At 47.9% G+C, this 19,960-nt stretch overlaps 1 protein-coding gene and 1 pseudogene across 2 annotated transcripts in view; both read left to right on the plus strand.

Annotated features, from left to right (window-relative positions):
• LOC144603103 (zinc-binding protein A33-like) overlaps positions 1–19,960 on the plus strand; it is a 59,840-nt pseudogene that overhangs the window by 35,650 nt on the left and 4,230 nt on the right. The window contains exons 2-3 of the transcript XR_013548540.1: positions 11,719–12,220; positions 12,312–12,407. The product of XR_013548540.1 is annotated as a zinc-binding protein A33-like (transcript). The remainder of the gene's footprint in view (positions 1–11,718; positions 12,221–12,311; positions 12,408–19,960) is intronic.
• LOC144602829 (zinc finger protein RFP-like) lies at positions 1,682–4,348 on the plus strand. The gene is made up of 4 exons (XM_078415949.1): positions 1,682–2,089; positions 2,180–2,275; positions 4,100–4,122; positions 4,210–4,348. The coding sequence occupies exons 1-4, from the start codon at positions 1,682–1,684 to the stop codon at positions 4,346–4,348; spliced, it is 666 nt and encodes a 221-aa protein (XP_078272075.1).

The raw sequence follows: 19,960 nt of genomic DNA on the forward strand, positions 1-19,960 counted from the left end.
TCCTCCCCCACCCTCAGCCCCTCCTCCCACCACCCCTCCCCAACACATACTCGCCCCAGCCCCCTTCTCACTGTCCCCTCCCCCCCTACCCCCACTGTCCCCTCTTTCCCACCCCTACTGTCCCCTATTCCCCACCCCCACTATCCCCATCCCCCATCCCACTCTCTCCCCACTCTCTTCCCACCACCACCACCCCCCCCTTCCCCCTTCACCCCCTCTCTCTCCTCCAGACTCCCCCTCCACCCCACCCCCACCCCTCCCTCCTCCCACACCCCCTCCTCCCCTTTCACTCTCACTATCCCCTTCCCACCACCCACCTTCCCCCCGTTCCCTCCCCTCCACTCTTCGCTGACCCCCACTTTTCCCCTTCCCTCCCACCCCCACTCTCTCTTCCCCCAACCAACCCATACACCCCCACTGCCCCCACCCCAGTCCCACTCTACTTCCCACCCCCACTCTCTGCTCCTCCCCCCCACTTTCCCCTCTTCCCTGATCCCCACTGTTCCCCTTACACCCACACCCACTCTCTCTTTCCCCAACCACCCCCTCCCCCGCTGTCCCCCTCCCCCACTGTCCCCCTCCCCAGTCCCACTCACCCTCCCCCCACTCTCTCCTCCCCACCCCCACTCTCTCCCAACCCCCCCCCTTCCCCACCCCCCCTTTACCCCACTCTTTCCTCCCCCCCCATTCTCTCCTCCCCAGCTCCACTCTCACATTGCCCCGCCCCCCTGTCTCCTCCCCTACCCCCCCGCCTCCCCCATTCTCTCCTCCCCCCACGCTCAACCCCCTCCTACCCCCCCACCCTTCCCTCCGCCCACTCGGCCTCCACGTCCACACCCCTCCGTGGAGCCGTTGGCCGGCAGTGCAGGGAGGAGGAGGGAGCACCGGACTACTCGAGTCGGGCAACGGAGGTGGGACTATTCGAGGCGGGCGGCGGCGGGCCTGGGAGAGTGGGGATTGGAATGGATTCACTTTCCAAAACGTCACCATAGAAACGGCGAAACGTAGAAAATAATTGCACGAGTAGGCCATTCGGCCTTTTGACGAATCTCTGACGATGTGAGGCAGCAACTCTACCGCTACCACCCCTTAATCTTTTGAACGTTGTTTTTGAGTTGTCCTTTCTGCAAATTGGCGACTGCATTTCCTACACCTTCAACAGTGGCAGGTTTTCATTGACAGGGAGGTGGTGGTTGAGAGGAACCCGTGAACCACTTGCCCTGTGGTTGACAGCAGGGGAACCCCCCACCCCACCCTTGTTGGCGCCGCAGGTGCAATTGTCCAATTTCTTAAAAGTGGTCGCCATGATTGTGGCCCTCGGGTCCTATGCCCGACGACCCTCTGAGACCGCGTAGAAGTCTCGTTCCATCCTGATCCCGGGCTGTGAACGGAGATGCGGCCGGCGGGTTCCACTGCCCAACAGGTGCAACGCCTCCTCAGTTACACCTCCTTAGCGCTGGTCCCTGTCCCTTTCTGTCCTGCCTTAGACAATCCTAGGGCAATCTCTCCGCTTTCGTCTATATTCAGGCCGGTTTAATATCTATGTGACCCCTCCCTCGAGTGATTAGTTGAAAGTGGCCAGGACACCTTCACACTGAACACTTGCAGCCAAATAAGGTCATTGCCGGAGACGGCAGCGCGCGCAGTGGAAAACACTGGACCAGGAAGAGGCGGAGTTACAATGGCTGCGAAAGACCCGGTCGAGAGTTTAACCGAGGAGGCGGTTTGTCCCATCTGCATGGATTTCTTCACCGATCCGGTGGCACTGGAGTGTGGCCACTACTTCTGCCGCCCCTGTATCACACAGAGATGGGACAGGGAGGAGAGAAACTCCTGCCCGGAATGTAGAGAGGAGTTTGAAGAACGCACCCTCAGGGTTAGTCGGGCCTTGGCGAGACTGGCTGAGAAAGCTCGAAAACTGAGCCTGAATCGGACAAAGGGAAGTAAACTTCACTGCGAGAAACATCAGGAAGAACTGAAGCTGTTTTGTGAAACGGACAAGACACTGATCTGTGTGGTTTGTGCAGCTGCGCGGGAACACACGTCTCACAGCTTCATGCTGATAGAAGAAGCTGTTGAAATCTACAAGGTAAAAGCAAACCGATTCTGATCACTTCATTATGTCACGTCTTGTTTATTTTCTGACAATTTTATTCTCTGATTTAAAACCCAACCGTAGGGTCAGGTGAAATCTACCTTCGAATCTCTCAGAAACAAAGAATCAGAGATCTGGCGAACGGAGGAGGAACAGAAAGAGAGCTTTTCTGAAGTTCAGGTTTGTACTGTCGATTTAATGTTCTTGTGTACATTTCATCTTGCGATGTGTGTAATAATTTGGCACCTCGATAGAGCTCAATAGTCGAGGGCCAAAACTCTTGGGAGAGGTTGAGCAGCCAAGGCGGCACGGTAGCGCAGCGGTAGAGTTGCTGCTTTACAGCGAATGCAGCGCCGGAGACTCAGGTTCGATCCTGACTACGGGTGCTGCACTGTAAGGAGTTTGTACGTGACCTGCGTGGGTTTTCTCCGAGATCTTCGGTTTCCTCCCACACTCCAAAGACGTACAGGTATGTAGGTTAATTGGCTGGGTAAATGTAAAAATTGTCCCTAGTGGGTGTAGGATAGTGTTAATGTGACTGTGGCAGGTGTATAATACCACGAAACGGAATGATACGTTGGATGGTCAGTCTTAGTAGGAGGATCGGGAAAGTGAGGGTGTGGGTTTTAGGTGAACATGAACATGAAGGACAAATTTGGTAGTGTGTACATGGAAAGAGCTGCTAGATCAGGTCGTTGAGTCAGGTACCAAAACAACATTTAAAAGGTATTTAAACAAATGCGGACAGGTGGAAATAGTGCAGATGGGGCGTCTTGGTCGGTATGACCCCTTGCTGTATGACTCTGTGAAGTCTGACATTCTAAGTGGTGCTGTTGTCTGATAGTTCTGGTGACCTGGTTCTGTCCAGTGAGGGTTAATGGAGAAATTAAATGGAACATGTTGCAGAGAATTGAATTGGGGAAATGGGAATGATGTGCTTGTACATTACTTTCACAAAATATTCCAGAATTATCACGATGAGCTCTTTAATTGCCAAGGTAATGAAAGCTATGGTTTAAATACATGTAAATGGGATTTGTGTAGATACATATGAAGCCCAGCATGGACATGATGGACCAAATGGCATATTCTGCGCTCAGAATGATATAACATATATATTATCATCTTTCATCTGACAGGAAGAGTCACACAAACTTCAGTCACAGATCACATCCCAGTTTGCTGAACTGCACCAGATTCTCACTGAGAAAGAACAGTGCTTACTGGGAGAGATCCGGGAGGAAGAGAAGACGATTGTAAAAACAATGCAGAAAAATCTTCAAGAGATTCAAGAGAATTTAAAGTCCATTCAGGAGGAACTCTCAAAGTTACAGGAACAGATAGATCACAAGGACGGCGTGATATTTCTGAAGGTGAGGGGTTACACTACAGTTTGGTGAAGTGAAAGTGCACAGGCACAAAATGGTGGGTTAAATTTTCTGAAATAAATGCCGCATTTACCAGTAATTCAGAACTGGGTCAATGTTCCGTCTGTTCCAACTACTCACCACATCCTACAGCAATGCCCCAAATTCCAGGAATCCTCATGTATTTATCTAACTTCAACTTAAATTTATCTGTAATATTGTCTTCAGGCCGTCCTGTGAGTTCCATGTTCTGTTTACTGCATTTCTTATGGAATTTAGCAAAAGGTCATCTTACATTTCAGCTTTGATTTTTGTTCCCCCCACAAGTAGTGATAATATTTCCATCCCCCACCCATTTAAATCCTACGCTGATCCTAAAGTATTCCAGCCCATTTTCTCTGACCGGTCTGACTCGTAGGTTGCATGATCGCCCCTATTTTCATCAACATTCCTAATGCTTTGCCCTGTGTTTGGTGTCTCTATCAGAATATCCACTTCCTGTCTGTGTGGCACAGGCAAAGAGTTAGGAAATGGGAATTATCAGTGAGTTATTGTGTAGCAATTTGGCGAAATACCCGCTGTCGGGATCATGACGATCCATCTCAGTTTATTGACATTTGTGTTTTATTTATTTCAGGAGGTAGCTGGTCGCAAGACATGGTAGGACATGCTTTTAACTGAAACAATGTATATTTTATAAGAACCGCTCAAATGCTCCGTTTATAACGAGCTGTTAAATATTTGCAGGTTCAGTGATGAAGCCAAACCAATGTTGGTGGTCAGAGGCAAGTTGCCAAATGAAAAGTTTGATCACACCTTTTTCTACAACATGGCATTGAGCGAAACATCTGATATCATCAAACGAGGTAAAACTGATACCTCTTAACAACTCTTTGTGTGAAGAAAACTGTGTCCTCCAGAATTTGTATCCCCGCATGAAAATAATGTTTTGATGATCTAGCCTAGATCTTTCTGCAAACTTTGACAGACTTCCTCGCAACCCATAACATTTCCCATTCCCCACAAACGTACTATACACACCTCCTACATTCAGATCCAGGCCACGAAAATATATAATAAACAACAAAGGTTGCAGCAGCGATATGTGATACACACCGCCAGTCACAGACCTCCAGGCAGAAAAATCATCCTCCTACCGCTACCTTCCACCTCCAATCACCAAGCCAATTATGGGTCCATTTTACCAACTCCTCTTGTATCCACCTGCCTTCGCATTCTGGACCAGCCTTACATGCGGAACATTGTCAAGTCCCTCAGTGAAGTTCATATATTGGTTCACAACGAGATCAGAGTGTTCTTGGTTGCACAGACGCATCAAACCCACCCTCCAATAAATAAACCAAGTAACCAGTTGCAGATTGCCTCGCCCGTCCAGTCCACTCCCGTTCAGTGTGATCACGGCAACTCCATCCCACATCTCTACCTCCTCTTTAACCACCTCCAATTACCCCTCACACCAGTCTCCTCAAAGGTGCCTGTTCTCCACTCGATGAGGTTGTGGGTGAAACCCCGGGCAGGGTATCCGTTGTCCGCCCGCCTGTGCCTGAGGCCGAGCGGCCTCTCCATCGGTCCTGGGGCAGTGCTGCCCGAGTCTCCCCCCGACCCCCGGGGACTCTCTGATTCTCTGCTTCTCCCCCCAGTCTCCGTCACCCTGGATGTGGAAACAGCGCATCCGGAGCTCGAGGTGTCTGAGGATCGGAAGAGGATGAGATGGACCCGGACCCGGAGGAGTCTCCCTGACACCGGGAAGAGGTTTACAGGCAGTGAGTGTGTGCTGGGATCGGAGGGATTCATATCGGGGAGAAATTACTGGGAGGTGGAGGTGGCGGGGAGTCCAGGCTGGTGTCTGGGAGTCGCCGCAGAGTCTGTGGAGAGGAAGAGAGAGGACGAGCTGACCCCGGAGACTGGAGTCTGGAGCATCAGTTGGTGGGATGATGAGTTTGAAGCAGATACCGACCCTCCATCCCGTCTCCCCGCCCGTCCCATCCCCGGGAGGGTGGGAGTTTATCTCAGTTACGAGTCCGGAACAGTTTCATTTTACGACGCGGACACCAAGTCCCATCTCCACACCTTCACTGGGAATAAATTCACGGAGAAACTTTATCCTTTCTTCTGGTCGTGGGAGGAAGACCACTGGCTGAGAATCTGCTCCGGTTCCGCTCCGGGTGTGTAAAAGGGTCGGGTCCCGGGACCGGCGTCAGGAGCGGGGCTCAGGGGCTGTGGGGCAGAAACCCGGAGTACAACAGGTCGGCGCTGAACGACTCCCATTTAATCCCCAAATTCCACGTCGTAAAAACCCCAGTGAGCGCGGAAATAAAACCAGGGGGAATGTAAATGTGAGAAGAGAGAAATAAACAGCAAGTGGAATCAGAGCTATCGCTCAGTTCATTTCAACGCGTTAACCGCGTCACTTCTTGATCCCGCCACTAGATGGCAGCAACGCCACGCGGTGCGACCACAGACCAGCTGTAACTTTGAGAATTAACTTTGACAATTGCAGAAACAGCGCGAATCTGATTTAATAAGTGACTTTTGTGACCTGTTACCACACCTGCGACCCAAACAACATGCATGGCTTAAAATGTGTAATAAAAGCAGAAATTGCCCCCAAAACTCAGCGGGTCAGGCAGCATCTGCAAGGTGAAACAGACCTTACATTTCAATTGACAATAGGTACAGGAGTAGGCCATTCGGCCCCTCGATCCACCACCGCCATTCAATGTGTTCATGGCTGATCAGTCACAACCAGTACCCCCTTCCTGCCTTCTCCCCATACCCCCTGACTCTGCTATCATTAAGAGCTCTATCTCCCTCTCTCTTGAAAGCATCCAGAGAATTGGCCTCTACTGCTTTCTGAGGCAGAGAAATCCACAGATTTATAACTCTCTGACTGAAATAGTTTTTCCTCGCCTCCGTTCTAAATGTCTTACCCCTTATTCTTAAACTGTGGCCCCTGGTTCTGGACTCCCCCAACATTGGGAACATGTTACCTGCTTCTAACGTGTCCAACCCCTTAATAATCATACATGTTTCAATAAGATCCCCTCTCATCCTTCTAAATTCCAGTGTATACAAGTGTAGTTGCTCCAGTCTTTCAAAGACAGTCCCGCCTTTCCGGGAGTTAACCTAGTGAACCGACGCTGCACGCCCTCAATGGCAAGAATGTCCTTCCTCAAATTTGGAGACCAAAACTGCTCACAGTACTCCAGGTGCGGTCTCACTAGGGTCCTGTACAACTGTATAAGGACCTCTCGGTGTTGGGTCCCTTACTGTTTGTAATCTACATAAATGATCTGGATGTTAACGTACAGGGCATGATCAGCAAGTTTGCAGATGACACAAAGGTAGGGGGGGTGGTGAATAGCGAGGAAGGGATCTGCAAGCTGCAGGAAGATATAGATGAGATGGTCAGATGGGCGGAGCAATGGCAGATGGAATTTAATCCTGAAAAGTGCGAGGTGATGCACTTTGGCAGAAATAACTTGGAGAGGGAGTACACCATGAATGGAAGGACCCTAGGGAAGACAGGGGTACAGAGGGACCTTGGAGTACAGGTACACAAGTCCTTGAAGGCAGCAGGACAGGTGGACAGGGTGGTCAAAAAGGCATATGGGTTACTGGCCTTCATTAGCCGGGGCATCGAATATAAAAGTAGGGGGGTAATGATGGAATTGTACAGAATACTGGTGAGGCCACAGCTGGAGTATTGTGTACAGTTCTGGTCACCACATTATAGAAAGGATGTGATAGCTTTGGAGAGGGTGCAGAGGAGATTCACCAGGATGCTGCCAGGGATGAAGGGCCTCGGCTATGAGGAGAGACTGAGCAGACTGGGGTTGTTTTCCCTGGAGCAGAGAAGGCTGAGAGGGGACATGATCGAGGTGTACAAGATCATGAGGGGCATAGATAAGGTAGATGGCGGGGAACTTCTTCCACTGGTGGAAGGTTCAACAACAAGGGGACATAGATACAGGGTAAGGGGAGGGAGGTTTCGGGGGGATATGAGAAAGAACTTTTTCACCCAGAGGGTGGTTGGAGTCTGGAACTCACTGCCTGGGGTGGTGGTGGAGGCGGGAACACTCACAACGTTTAAGAGGCATTTGGATGGGCACTTGAAATGCTACAACATTCAGGGCTACGGTCCAAATGTGGGAAAATGGGATTAAAATTAGACTGTGTTTGGTAACGGGCGGCGCGGACACGAAGGGCCGAAGGGCCTCTTTCTGTGCTGTAGGATTCTATGACTCTATGACTCTTTGCTCCTATACTCAACTCCACTTGTCACAAAGGCCAACATTCCATTAGCTTTCTTCACTGCCTGGTGTACCTGCATGCCAGCTTTAAGTGACTGATGAACAAGGACACCCAGATCACTTTGTACTTCCCCATTTCCTAACTTGACACCATACAGATAATAATCTGCCTTCCTGTTCTTACCACCAAAGTGGATAACCTCACATTTATCCACATTAAATTGCATCTGCCATGCATCCGCCCACTCACACAACCTGTCCAAGTCACCTTGCATCCTCACAGCATCCTCCTCACAGTTCACACTGCCACCCAGCTTTGTGTCATCCGCAAATCTGCTAATGGTACTTTTAATCCCTTCATGTAAGTCATTAATGTATATTGTAAATAGCTGCGGTCCCAGCACCGAGCCTTGCGGTACCCCACTAGTCACTGCCTGCCATTCTGAAAGGGACCCATTTATCCCGACTCTTTGTTTCCCGTCTGCCAACCAATTTTCTATCCAGGTCAGCAACCTGCCACCAATACCATGTGCTCGAATCTTGCCCACTAATCTCCTATGTGGGACCTTATCAAAGGCTTTCTTAAAGTCCAGGTACACTACATCCACTGGCTCTCCCTTGTCCATTTTCCTCATTACATCCTCAAAAAATTCCAGAAGATTAGTCAAGCATGATTTCCCCTTCGTAAATCCCTGTTGACTCAGAACGATCCTGTTACTGCTATCCAAATGCTTTTCAGATCTGATACTGATGACAAATGATGATCAACCTGAGTTATTAACTCTGTTTCTCACACTACAGACGCTAACCGTTCAGCTGAGTATTTCTCGGATTTTATTTTTGATTTTCAGCATCTCCCTATTCCTTCTCTCCAGAGATGCTGCCTGACCTGCTGAGTTACTCCGGCACTTTGTGTCTCTCCGTCCAAACCTTTCCTGTCTGTGTGTCTGCCCGAATTTCTTTTCATTATTGTCCATTTGGGAATGCTTGTGCCTCTGATGGATATTAGGGTGCCGTCTGTACGGAGTACGTGTGTTCTCGCCGTGACCTGCGTGGGTTTTCACCGGATGCTCAGGTTTCCATCCACACTCCAAAGACGTGCAGGTTGTGGGTCAATTGGCTTAGGTAAAATTGTAAATTGTCCCTACTGTGTGTGGGATAGTACTGGTGTGCGGGATCGGTGGTCGGTGCGGATTCGGTGGGCCGAAGGGCCTGTTTCTGTGCTATAAAGTGGAAGATAATAAAGAGGACGAAGATTTGACTTTTTTGCCTTCCATCACAGTGAGGAATGTGGGGAATCCGCTGTGGTGGATGTTTATGTTAACTTCTATGTAATTCTGTGTCTTGTTGCTTTTTTTTTGTCTGGCTATATGGTAATTCACATATCACTGTACCTTAATTGGTACATGTGACAATAAAAGACCTTTGACTATAAAACTTACTGAAGCTTACTTGGAGAATTTAATGCTTTTAAACTAGCTCTTGTTCACACCTTATCTTTTTTTCTGATTATTGTGTAATGAGAATCTTTGATGCCATCTATCAGCCTGATTCTTTCCTCACTTACACCTCAATCATCCCCTCTAACATCTTCAGACTTTAAACTCAAAGCTTGTCACCGAGTGATTGCTGAAGACAGACACAAAAGCTGGAGTAACTCAGCGGGACAGGCAGCATCACTGGAGAGAAGGAATGGGTGACGTTTCGGGTCGAGACCCTTCTTCAGACTCAATCTTCGGTTTAAACCAGCATCTGCAGTTCCTTCCAACGCACGGGTCGATTCTGACCGTTTGAAGATGGGTCTTGACACGAAACGTCACCCATTCCTTCTCTCCAGAGATGCTGTTTGTCCCGCTGAGTTACTCCAGCATATTGTGTCTGTCTTCGGTTTAAACCAGCACCTGCAGTTCCTTCTTACACATAGCGACTGATTACTGTTCACTTCAGCTTTGATGGCAACCGGTATTATGGAAGCAAGACCCCATGGCGCTGATGGCGGCGGCAACCCGAGACCCGCTGTTGAGGCGGCTCCTCATCCCCCTCCACCACCCTCTCCCCCTCATCCCCCTCCCTCTCCGCCGGGTCTGCAGCGGCGGCACCGACCCCGACCCCGCCCGGCAGCGGCTCCGCAAGGAGTGGCGGCGGCTGCGGAGAGAGGCGGCCTTGGAGGCCCGGAGTGGAGGAGGAGATAGAAATGGAGGGGTGAGGGATAGGAGGAGGGAGAAATGGAGGGGTGAGGGAGAGGAGGCGAGGGAGTGGAGTGAAGGAGAAAAAATGGAGGGGTGAGCAGGAGAGGAAGTGGAGAATGCGAGGGAGAGGAGGGGTGAGGGGAAGGAGAGGGATGAGGGAGAGGTGGATAGGAAGAGGGGGAGGAGGGGAAGGAGGATGAGAGGTGAACGAGAGGAAGAAGGGGAGGAGGAGGAGACGTGAAGAAGAGGAAGGGGGTGAGGAGGAGGTGTAGGGAGAGGGAGAGGAGGGTGAAAGGGAGAGGAGGAGAGGGAGAGGAGGAGGGGTGAAGGAGAGGAAGAGGAGGGGTGAGAGGGAGGAGGAGCAAGAGGAAGAGGGGTGATTCGAAGGTGTCCTCTTTGTTCAGGAAACGGGGCTTCAACTCCACTCCACGTTGTTGTCCAGCCTCACTTACCCCCTCTGGCAGTTTGTTCCAGACACCCACGACCTACTGTGTGAAAATGTTGTTCCTCAGGTTCCCGATTAAATCTTGCACTTCTCACTACAAACTTGTGTCCTCTAGTTCTCGATTCCACTGCTCCGGGTAACAGACTGTGCATTCACCCTGTCTATTCACCTCTTGATCTTATGCACTTCAGCCTCCTGCGCTCCAATTAATAAATCCTTCCCTGCCCAACCTCTCTCTTTCGCTCTGACCCTCAAATCCTGGCACCATTTTCGTGAATCTACTCTGCAGTTGTTTCCAACGTTTTATCCTGCCTTACACTGTCCCAAGCGCTACTCTCCGCTCCCGTCTATATTCAGGACAGTTTAATGTGTAACTGACCCCTCCCTGTGTTGGAGAGCGGGGAACCCTCCATAGTTTCCGCGGGTGGGTTTGTCTCCTTCCTTTAAAATGGTCGTAACGATGGTGACCCTCGGCGGTGCTCTGGCCGGCGCTCCTCTTCCCAGAGGAAGGCAGACATTGATGGTGAAACTCACCAGCGCCTTCAGTGCACCTGCACAACATTTGGCCGTCTGATGAGAAGACTGTTTGAAGATCAGGACACAATTCGCAAGTCCTCAATCATTTTGTCGCACACCTTCTGTCTTCTCATCTCTGGCCTTTGTCCAACCGTCTGCCTATCAACGGCAAAACCCGTCTCTCGCAGTGTAATCAGTGTTTTGGTGGAACAGTATGTGTGATGAGGCCATTAAAATGCAGAATATATCTCATCTATCAATTCACAGATTTTAGTTATTTTTCTTTTAAAATGTTTCTGCAAGTTTCTGCTACTAAAATGTCGCCATGACCTACTACGGTTTAAGGGTCCGAAATTCCCGGAATGGCGGGACTGTCATATGTTGAAAGACTGGAGCGACTAGGCTTGTATACACTGGAATTTAGAAGGATGAGCGGAGATCTTATCGAAACGTATAAGATTATTAAGGGGTTGTACACGTTAGAGGCAGGAAACATGTTCCCAATGTTGGGGGAGTCCAGAACCAGGGGCCACAGTTTAAGAATAAGGGGTAGGCCATTTAGAACTGAGATGAGGAATAACTTTTTCAGTCAGAGAGTTGTGAATCTGAGGAATTCTCTGCCTCAGAAGGCAGTGGAGGCCAATTCTCTGAATGCATTCAAGAGAGAGCTAGATAGTGCTCTTAAGGATAGCGGAGTCAGGGGGTATGGAGAGAAGGCAGGAACGGGGTACTGATTGAGAATGATCAACCATGATCACATTGAATGGCGGTGCTGGCTCGAGGGGCCGAATGGCCTCCTCCTGCACCTATTGTCTGTTGTCTATTGTCTAAGGGTCGAGTGGTCTATCTTTCTCCTCTAGTATCTTTGATCAGCAGCTGCGCGAAAGGGAATGCGTTTTGAACCAGGAAGAGGCGGAGTTAAAATGGCTTTGAAAGACCAGGTCGAGAGTTGGACCGAGGAGGCAGTTTGTCCCATCTGCCTGGATTTCTTCACCGATCCGGTTATACTGGAGTGCGGGCACAACTTCTGCCGCTCCTGTATCACACTGAGTTGGGACAGGGAGGGGAGAAACTCCTGCCCGGAATGTAGAAAGGTGTTTACAGACCGCACCCTCAGGGTGAATCGGGCCTTGGCGAGATTGGCTGAGAAAGCTCGAACACTGAGCCTGAATCGGACAGAGAAGGAAAGTAAACTTCACTGCGAGGAACATCAGGAAGAACTGAAGCTGTTTTGTGAAACTGACAAGAAGCTGATCTGTGTGGTTTGTGCAGCTGGGCGGGAACACAAGTCTCACAGCTTCATGCCGGTCAAAGAAGCTGTTGAAAACTACAAGGTAAAAGCAAATCGATTTTGATCCCATCATTGTTTAATACCGTTTTTATTGTCTAACGCTTTTATTCTCCGATTTTCAAACACAATTCCAGGATCAGGTGAAATCTTCCATCCAGTCTCTCACAAAAGATCAATCAGAGATCCAGCAAATGGAGCAGCAACAGAAAGAGAAGATTTCTGGAGTTCTGGTGAGGCTTTTAAGTTTCGATTTCCTGATCTTGTGCAGGGTTGATCCCTGTGATGCGTGTAATAACAGGACAGCGCAGTGACACAAGTAGTGCTGCTGTCTCCTAGTTCTGGTGAGCGGGTTCGATCCTGACCTCGGGGGCTGCAGAGACAATAGGTGCAGGAGTAGGCCATTCGGCCCTTCATGTCAGCACCGCCATTCAGCATGATCATGGCTGATCATCCAAATTCAGTACCCCGTTTCTGCTTTTTCCCCATATCTTTTGATTCCGTTAGCCCTAACAGCTATATCTAACGTTTGAAAACATCCAGTGTATTGGCCTCCACTGCCTTCCGAGGCAGAGAATTCCATAGATTCACAACTCTTTGGGTGAATTTTTTTTCCTCATCTCATTGTAAATTTCACCAGTGGGGGACGAATAAAGGAATATATTATTATTATATCAGTCCTAAATAGAAAAATAGGTGCAGGAGTAGGCCATTTGGCCCTTTGAGCCAACACCACCATTCAATATGATCATGACCTATCCGTTATTATTTAACTATAACCCCTGGTTCTGGACTCCCCCAACATCAGGAACATTTTTCCCGCATCTAGACTCTCCAATCCCTAAAGAATTTTACATGTTTCTATAAGATCCCCTCTCATCCTTTGAAATTCCAGTGAATACAAGCCCAGCCGAACAATTCTTTCAGTCCTGCCATCCCGGTAATTAACCTGATGAACCTACACTGCACTCCATCAATAGCAAGAATGTCCTTCCTTAATTTAGGAGATCAAAATTGCAAACAATATTCCAGGTGTGGTTTCAACAGGACCCTGCACAACTGCAGTAGGACCTCCTTGCTCCTAAACCTAAATCCTCTCACAATGAAGACCAACATGCCATTAGTTTTCTTCACTGCCTGCTCTACCTGCATGCTTACTTTCATTGACTGATGTACAAGGACACCCAGGTCTCCTTGCACCTCGCCTTTTCCTAATCTGACACCATTCAGATAATAATCTGCCTTCTTGTTCTTGCCACAAAAGTGGATAACGTCACATTTATCCACATTTTACTGCATCTGCCATGCATCTGCCCACTCACCCAACCTATCCAACTCACCCTGCAGCCTCACAACATCCTCCTCGCAGCTCACACTGCCGCCCAGCTTTGTGGCATCCGCAAACTTGGAGATATTACATTTAATTCCCTCGTCTAAATCGTTAGTATATATTGTAAATAACTGCGGTCCCAGAAATGAGCCTTGCGGCACCCCACTAGGGGGTGGTGGACGGATAAATGGGAATTAATGGACACGTGAGAAGGAATAGGCAGCTGGGAATTGTATTAGGGGTAGAGAATTGATGGGTTGTAAGATTAACCTCACGATACTTTAGATGCATTTAGAAAAACTATTAAATTGCCAAAGCAAATAAAAATGCACAGGCCAAATGTCACCAGTAAAGACGCGAGGAACCATAATCAGTGACATGAAATATTGATCTTCACCTTTCATTTCACAGGAACAGTCATGCAACCTTCAGTCCAAGATCACATCCCAGTTTGCTGAACTGCATCAGATTCTCACTGAGAAAGAGCAGCGCGTACTGGCAGATATCCGGGAGGAAGAGAAGAAGATTCTAAATACAATGGAGAAAAAACTTGAAGAGATTGAGGAGAATTTAAATTCCATTCAGGAGGAACTCTTTAAGTTGCAGCAACGGATGGATCAAAAGGACAGTGTGGTGTTTCTGAAGGTGAGGGCTGACACTACAGTTTGGCGAAGTGAAAGTGCACAGGCACAAAATGGTGGGGGATATTTCTAAAATAAATGCTGCTTTTTCCCAGTAATTGAGAACTGGGTAAATGCCCCGTCTGTTCCAGAGCTGTGCTGCTGTTGTTCCCAAACTAAGTGGCCTCCCGCATAATCTGCGGGATCTCTGCACTGCCTGCGGTCTCCTTGGGATGAGTTACTGTGATCCTGTCACTGAGTTAGCGAATGTTGGAAATTTCCCCGAAAAGATGGAAAATCTCCAGGAAATCAAAAGATCATCTGGAAAGTTTGTCGTATGTTCCTCTTTAGTGGGATAGAATTACGCGGCATTAAAGGGATCTGTTGAAGGCATGCTCTCGGATACACAATCAAAACCCCTGCAATTTACCCCCCTTAACATGCCTTGAGGTCGCCAGCACTTAAGGGGACCTGTCCTATCCTAATTATCCCTTTGCTCTTAAAGAGACCTATTCTATCCCCTAGTTATTATTTTGCTATTAATACACTTGTAGAATCTCTAGGGCAATATCCAATTTCTGTCTGTGACGACGACATTAAATGCTGGGCAGTGGAACATTTCTGGGGCATGTTGTGATTTGTGTGAAACTCCTGTTGTCGGGATGTGGATGTCCCATCTCAGTCTACTCAGATGTGTTTTATTTCTTGCAGGAGGAAGCTGGTGGGAAGAGGAGGTAGGATATGCTCTTGACTGAAACACTGCATGTTTGTGTGTAACAGCTCAAATAAATTGTTGAGGCTCAGTTTATAACCAGCTGCTAAATATTTGCAGGGTTAGTGATGAAGATAGAGCACTCACAGTGACAGATGGTGCCGTGCCGATTGAAAAATTCCATCACCACTTTTTAATGAACACGCTGTGGAGAGAGACATCTGACATTAAGCAAGGTAAAACCTGTTCAGTTCCCCTCTTCTTGTTTATAATGCCTTTTAGTAACAGATGCAAACATTGCCGATAGAAATTGTATTTGCCTCTAACACCTCCTATGGCAGCTATCTCTCTGCCACCCAGTGCCCGAAAACGTTGCCGTTCAAGAACATTTTAGACTTTCCCTTCACAACTTAAACCGATGCCCTCGAAGTTTAGAAAACTGCATCTCCCACTCCTCTGTCCGTTGGCCCAGTTCATTACGATCAGTTTAATCTTAGACAACCTTCTTCACTCTCCACCATGTCTCATGAATTTTAGTCTCATCCACAAACTTGCTAGCCATGCCACCCACATACACATCATTTATCTAATCATTTGTATAAATAGGGACCAACAATGGAGTCAGCATTGAGCATTGTGGTGCACCACTTGCAACAGGCCTCCAGTCTGAAAATCAACTCTCTACCTCCGCCCTCTGTCTCCCACCTTCAGGCCACATGTTTACCCATTGGCTAACTACCCTGGATTCCATATGTTCCAGCCTTCCTGATCAGCCGACCATAGAGGTTGCTGCTATCAAATTGCTAATCATACCTCCGGCATTCACATCCAAGCCTTAGAAATATAACATATAAACAGCAGTGAGCATCTGAAATGTTCTGCCCTAGGAGGCAGTGATAGGTCAGATTATTGGAATAGGCAAAGTGAACACAGATGGATATTTGAAGGATGGGGAAATTGGCAGTTATGGAGAACTCGTATAGAACAGAAATTGGTGCCATCTTAGATCAGTCATGATCACATGGAATGGCGGAGTCGACCTGAGGAGCGGAGCCTACTCCTGCTATTTTCTTGTGATCTTTACTTTTTTTCATACCTACAGCATGATAAACCTTACACAGAATTGAATATGGCAAAGATTGACAATACTTGTCCCTGGGACAATGAGTTTGCTGTGCGGGGTGAGATTGGATAGACTAGGCCTGTGTACTCGAGCGTTTGAGTGTATTAGAGGGGATCTCAGCGAAACACAGAGTCCTTACAGGGCTCAGTGGGCTGGATACAGGGAGGATGGTTCCCCTGTCAGAGGGGTCTGGAGAGTGGGCACTCTCTCAGAATGTGGGCCGCACCATGTAGCACAGAGATAAGAAGACATTACTGCACGCAGAGACTGGGGAACGACCCTGCACCGGTGGCTGTGGAGACTCAGTCATTCAGTGCTCTTGGAGCTGAGAGCCATGGTTGTACATTACAGAGTCTGGCCCTTCGGCCCATCATGCCCATGACCATCTTTTCCCCAGCTATACTAATCGATTTGCCCACATTCCATCGGCATTCTTCTCCACCTCACCTATTTAAATACCTCCAATATATTGATGATATCTCACTCCACCACCTCCTCTGTAGCATGTTCCAGATATCACCCATTCTCAGTGTAAATCTATGTACTAAACCTCTCGTTTGTTTGTTTGTTCCGGAACTACAGCCAAAACGGTACACGATAGCACGACGATTTTAAGCCCACCTTACTCACCGTCATCCCTTTGATGCTAATGGAAGACGTTTCATTGAAATCGGTGTTATATTTTTTGTTATTCACATTTTAAGGTTTAAATCTATCTCTAGGGACGTAGGGGGGAGGGAGGGAGAGAGGGGGGGGGAGGAGAGGGTGCTGCACCAATGCATGAGAGGTTTGGGCCCAACGGATCCACTTGATCTAGTAAAACCTAAATCTCAGATATACTTTAAAATACTTTGCTCTCAATATAAACCTGCACTCTCGTGATTTGATATCCCTGCATGTGAATAAGGTTTCGATAATTACCCTGCATCCTGCTGCAGACTTTGACAACCTTCCCTACTATCCACAATTTTTGCTTCCTCCCCAAACTTACTAATCACACCTCCCACATTCACATCCAAGCCATGATCATGTAACATAAACAGCAAAGGGGACTCGAGGTAAAAGAGCCATTAGGAGGCAGTGATCTCAATATGATAAATTTTACTCTACAAATTGAGAGGGAGAAGGGAAAATTGGAAGTGTCAGTATTACAGTATAGCAAAGGGGATTACAGAGGCATGAGGCAGGAGCTGGCCAGAATTCACTGGAAGGAGCCCCTAGCAGGGAAGACGGTGGAACAGCAATGGCAGGTATTCCTGGGAATAATGCAGAAGTTGCAGGATCAATTTATCCCAAAGAGGAGGAAAGATTCTAAGGGGAGTAAGAGGCACCCGTGGCTGACAAGGGAAGTCAAGGGCAGCATAAAAATAAAAGAGAAGAAGTACAACAAAGCAAAGAAGAGTGGGAAGCCAGAGGATTGGGACTCTTTTAAAGAGCAACAGAAGATAACTAAGAAGGCAATACGGGGAGAAAAGATGGGGTATGAGGGTAGAAACATAGAAACAGGATTAGGCCATTCGGCCCTTCGAGCCTGTACGCACCGCCATTCAATATGATCATGGTTGATCATCCAACTCAGTATCCTGTACCTGCCTTCTCTCCATACCCCCTGACCCCTTTAGCCACAAGGGCCACATGTAACTCCCTCTTTAATATAGCCAATGAACTGGCCTCCACCACCCTCTGTGGCAGAGAATTCCAGATTCACTACTCTGTGTGAAAAAAAACTTTCCCCCTTATCCTTAAACTGTGACCCCTTGTTCTGGACTTCCCCAACATCGGGAACAATCTTCCTGCATTGAGCCTGTCCAACCCCTTAAGAATTTTGTAAGTTTCTATAAGATCCTCCCTCAATCTTCTAAATTCCAGCGAGTACAAGCCGAGTCTATCCAGTCTTTCTTCATATGAAAGTCCTGCCATCCCAGGAATTAATCTGGTGAACCTTCTCTGTACTCCCTCTATTGCAAGAATGTCTTTCCTCAGATTAGGAGACCAAAACTGTACGCAATACTCCAGGTGTTGTCTCACCAATGCCCTGTACAACTGCAGCAGAACCTCCCTGCTCCTATACTCAAATCCCCTGGCTATGAATGCCAACATACCATTCGCTTTCTTCACTGCCTGCTGCACCTGCATACCTACTTTCAATGACTGGTGTACCACGACACCCAGGTCTCGTTGCATCTCCCCTTTTCCTAATCGGCCACCATTCAGATAATAGTCTGTTTTCCTGTTCTTGCCACCAAAGTGGATAACCTCACATTTATCCACATTATACTGCATCTGCCATGCATTTGCCCACTCACCTAACCTATCCAAGTCACGTTGCAGCCTCCTAGCATCCTCCTCACAGCTAACACTGCCCCCCAGCTTCATGTCATCCGCAAACTTGGAGATGTTGCATTCAATTCCCTTGTCCAAATCATTAATATATATTGTAAATAGCTGGGGTCCCAGCACTGAGCCTTGCGGTACCCCACTAGTCACTGCCTGCCATTCTGAAAAGGACCCGTTTATTCCTACTCTTTGCTTCCTGTCTGCCAGCCAGTTCTCTATCCACATCAATACTGAACCCACAATACCGTGTGCTTTAAGTTTGCATACTAATCTCTTATGTGGGACCTTGTCGAAAGCCTTCTGGACGTCCAGATATAACACATCCACTGGGTCACCCTTATCCACTCTATTAGTCACATCCTCGAAAAATTCTATAAGATTCGCCAGACATGATTTACCTTTCATAAATCCATGCTGACTTTGTCCAATGATTTCACCACTTTCCAAACGTGCTGCTATCCCATCTTTAATAACTGACTAGCATTTTCCCCACTACCGATGTTAGACTAACTGGTCAATCAATAGTCAATCAAAAGTCATTTATTTGTCACAAACACATAAATGTGTAGTGAAATGAAAAATTACCCGCAGTTCAACAATAAGACCAATAAGAATAATCAATAAAAATGCAATAACACATACAATCATAAACTAACACCAAACAAAAGAAACATCCATCACAGTGAGTCTCCTCCAGTCACCTCCTCACTGTGATGGAAGGCCAGAATGTATTTTCCTCTTCCCCTGCCGTCTTCTCCCGCGGTCAGGCTGTTGGTGTTGGAGCCGGGCGGAGAAAATCCCTCTGCCTATTTCAGGCCGCGCAGGACTGTGGAAGGTCCGCGGCGGGCTGACCCAAGCCCCGCAATTCGGGGCGGGCGAAGACGCTGCCGCTGCCGGAGCTCCCGATGTCGGCCCCCACCCAGGGGCCTGCGGGCTTCCGACGTCTGTAATTCCCCGTTTTCTCCCTCCCTTTTTGAAAAGTGGGGTTACATTAGCTACCCTCCAGTCCTCAGGAACTACTCCAGAATCTAAAGCGTTTTGAAAAATTATCACTAATGCATCCACTATTTCTGGGGCTACCTCCTTAAGCACTCTGTGATGCAGCCTATCTGGCCCTGGGGATTTATTGGCCTTTAATCCATTCAATTTACCTAACATCACTTCCCGACTAACCTGGATTTCACTCAGTTCCTCCATCTCATTTGACCCCCGGTCCCCTGCTATTTCCGGCAGATTATTTATGTCTTCCTTAGTGAAGACAGAACCAAAGTAGTTATTCAATTGGTCTGCCATGTCCTTGTTCCCCATGATCAATTCACCTGTTTCTGACTGCAAGGGACCTACATTTGTTTCAACTATTCTTTTTCTCTTCACATATCTATAAAAGCTTTTGCAGTCAGTTTTTATGTTCCCTGCCAGTTTTCTTTCATAATCTATTTTCCCTTTCCTAATTAAGCCCTTTGTCCTCCTCTGCTGGACTCTGAATTTCTCCCAGTCCTCTGGTAGGCTGCTTTTTCTTGCTAATTTGTATGCTTCATCTTTTGTTTTGATACTATCCCTAATTTCCCTTGTTAGCCATAGATGCACTACCTTCCCTGATTTATTCTTTTGCCAAACTGGGATGAACAATTGTTGTAGTTCATCCATGTGGTCTTTAAATGCCT

This window comes from Rhinoraja longicauda, chromosome 19 (assembly GCF_053455715.1).
Source record: "Rhinoraja longicauda isolate Sanriku21f chromosome 19, sRhiLon1.1, whole genome shotgun sequence".
NCBI lineage: Eukaryota > Metazoa > Chordata > Chondrichthyes > Rajiformes > Arhynchobatidae > Rhinoraja > Rhinoraja longicauda.